General features: G+C 42.5%; 1 protein-coding gene across 1 annotated transcript; it reads right to left on the bottom strand.

Moving 5' to 3' along the window:
• Positions 1-274: 274 nt before the first annotated feature.
• Positions 275-1,297, bottom strand: LOC107576898 (uncharacterized; the record flags this gene model as incomplete). Its single annotated transcript, XM_016263020.1, has 2 exons — positions 685-1,297; positions 275-474 (listed from the first exon to the last, which is right to left on the bottom strand). Coding segments are annotated over exons 1-2 (807 nt in total), but the record flags the coding sequence as incomplete, so codon positions are not given.
• Positions 1,298-1,554: the final 257 nt, after the last annotated feature.

Raw genomic sequence — 1,554 nt, 5'->3', positions numbered from 1 at the left:
TTAATTATTCATATTTCCCCATGAGCTGATTCGCTACAAATAATAAAACTGAACAAAACTAAAGCTAAACAGAAATACATATAAAAAAAAAAAATACATACAATTTCTAAAATATTAACTAAAATTAAACTGAAAATATAAAAACAATACTGTAATAGAATACAAATGTTACTAAAATAACACTGTTTCCATTGTATAGTGGAACGACATGAGGGTGAGTTTGTATTTTTGGAGAACTGTCGCTTCAGCTACAAGAAATTCATATCTAACTTACCTGTGTATTTACTTGTACTGATAGTAGACACAATGTTCTTTTTAAGCACTTCCTCTCTGAGCTGGTTGACAGCTTGCTGAAGAACCCCCATGCAAGTCTGAGGTGTCTGCAGGCCCTCTGAGGCTGTAGCAGTCGCTTCATTCCACCTGACCAATCCATCCAACAATCAATTTGTAGTAATGTAGAACAAGTCGGCACCCCTGAAATATAATATACAAATTGCAAACATTGCACCACTTAGATACTGCAGTATAGAAATATTTTTTGATTATGGTTATCTAGTTGTGATGTGCCACTTGCAATACTGCAGGCACATTGTTGGCATTGCAACAACCCCAGACTTTTTAATGGTATAGTGTATGTACACTAAATCTAACAAAATGATTTTGATTGACTGATAATGTATTTACCTGGAATGAGCTGGTTCAGATGCTGGTGGAAGGATTCAATGGAGGTGGAACCTCTGACACATTTGTAGTTTGGCAGAAGGTGGCCTCCCTTCACCAGTGTCCCAGTCTGCTCATACAGTTGTACACCAAGAGGATCCACTATACACGGTAAATGTTTCTTCTGGGAATCCCATACCTCAGCCATCGTATTGTAACTGAAGAGCGGCACTCCTGATGAGTCCCATCCCACCTCCCCATCATAGAGCCGAATGAGCGCTGCAATGAGTTCTTCGATCTCCCTCGCGCCACATGTGGTTCGTCTACAGTGGAGGGCCAACTCATTTCTGCTGAGGTGATGTATTAGTTCATCATCAGAAGGCTGGATGATCTCGGAACTGAGCTCGGTATGCTTCGCCTCCTTCAGCTGCTTCAGGTCCTCCTCATCCCATTTGAAAATACAGTGGCTGAGACTGTCCATGAAGGTCGCATATATCTGATGGGACTCTGATGTGCAGCCCCGCAGCAATCCGTCGCATGAACTCCGACATGTCCAACCTGACCTCCATGTCCTTCCACTCTTTGAATGTTTTTCTGAAAGAGTTGGACCTACAGCAGTCTCCGTTGACATACAGAACCTCAGGAGGAGCCATAACGGCTTCCTTGTACCTATTTATGACGCCAGAGATCATTGCCTCAAGACATGATAACCTGCCCGTGTTCACTGGCGACACTGATCACCCAAGTTCCTGAGAAGTTCTGCGAGGTTATGCTGGTTCATCTTATTCATTCGGTGAAGTATGTCCAGAGCGAACACTTGCCTCAACCACAAGTGTTTGGGAAGAGGAAGCATGGAATACTCATGTGACTTTTTGGAAACAGGGTGTTGATACT

The sequence above is a fragment of the Sinocyclocheilus grahami genome, unplaced genomic scaffold (genome assembly GCF_001515645.1).
Source record: "Sinocyclocheilus grahami isolate Dianchi unplaced genomic scaffold, SAMN03320097.WGS_v1.1 scaffold4581.1, whole genome shotgun sequence".
Classification (NCBI taxonomy): domain Eukaryota; kingdom Metazoa; phylum Chordata; class Actinopteri; order Cypriniformes; family Cyprinidae; genus Sinocyclocheilus; species Sinocyclocheilus grahami.
The sequence above is the reverse complement of the archived record's forward strand: the minus strand, read 5'-3'. Positions and strand labels throughout refer to the sequence as shown.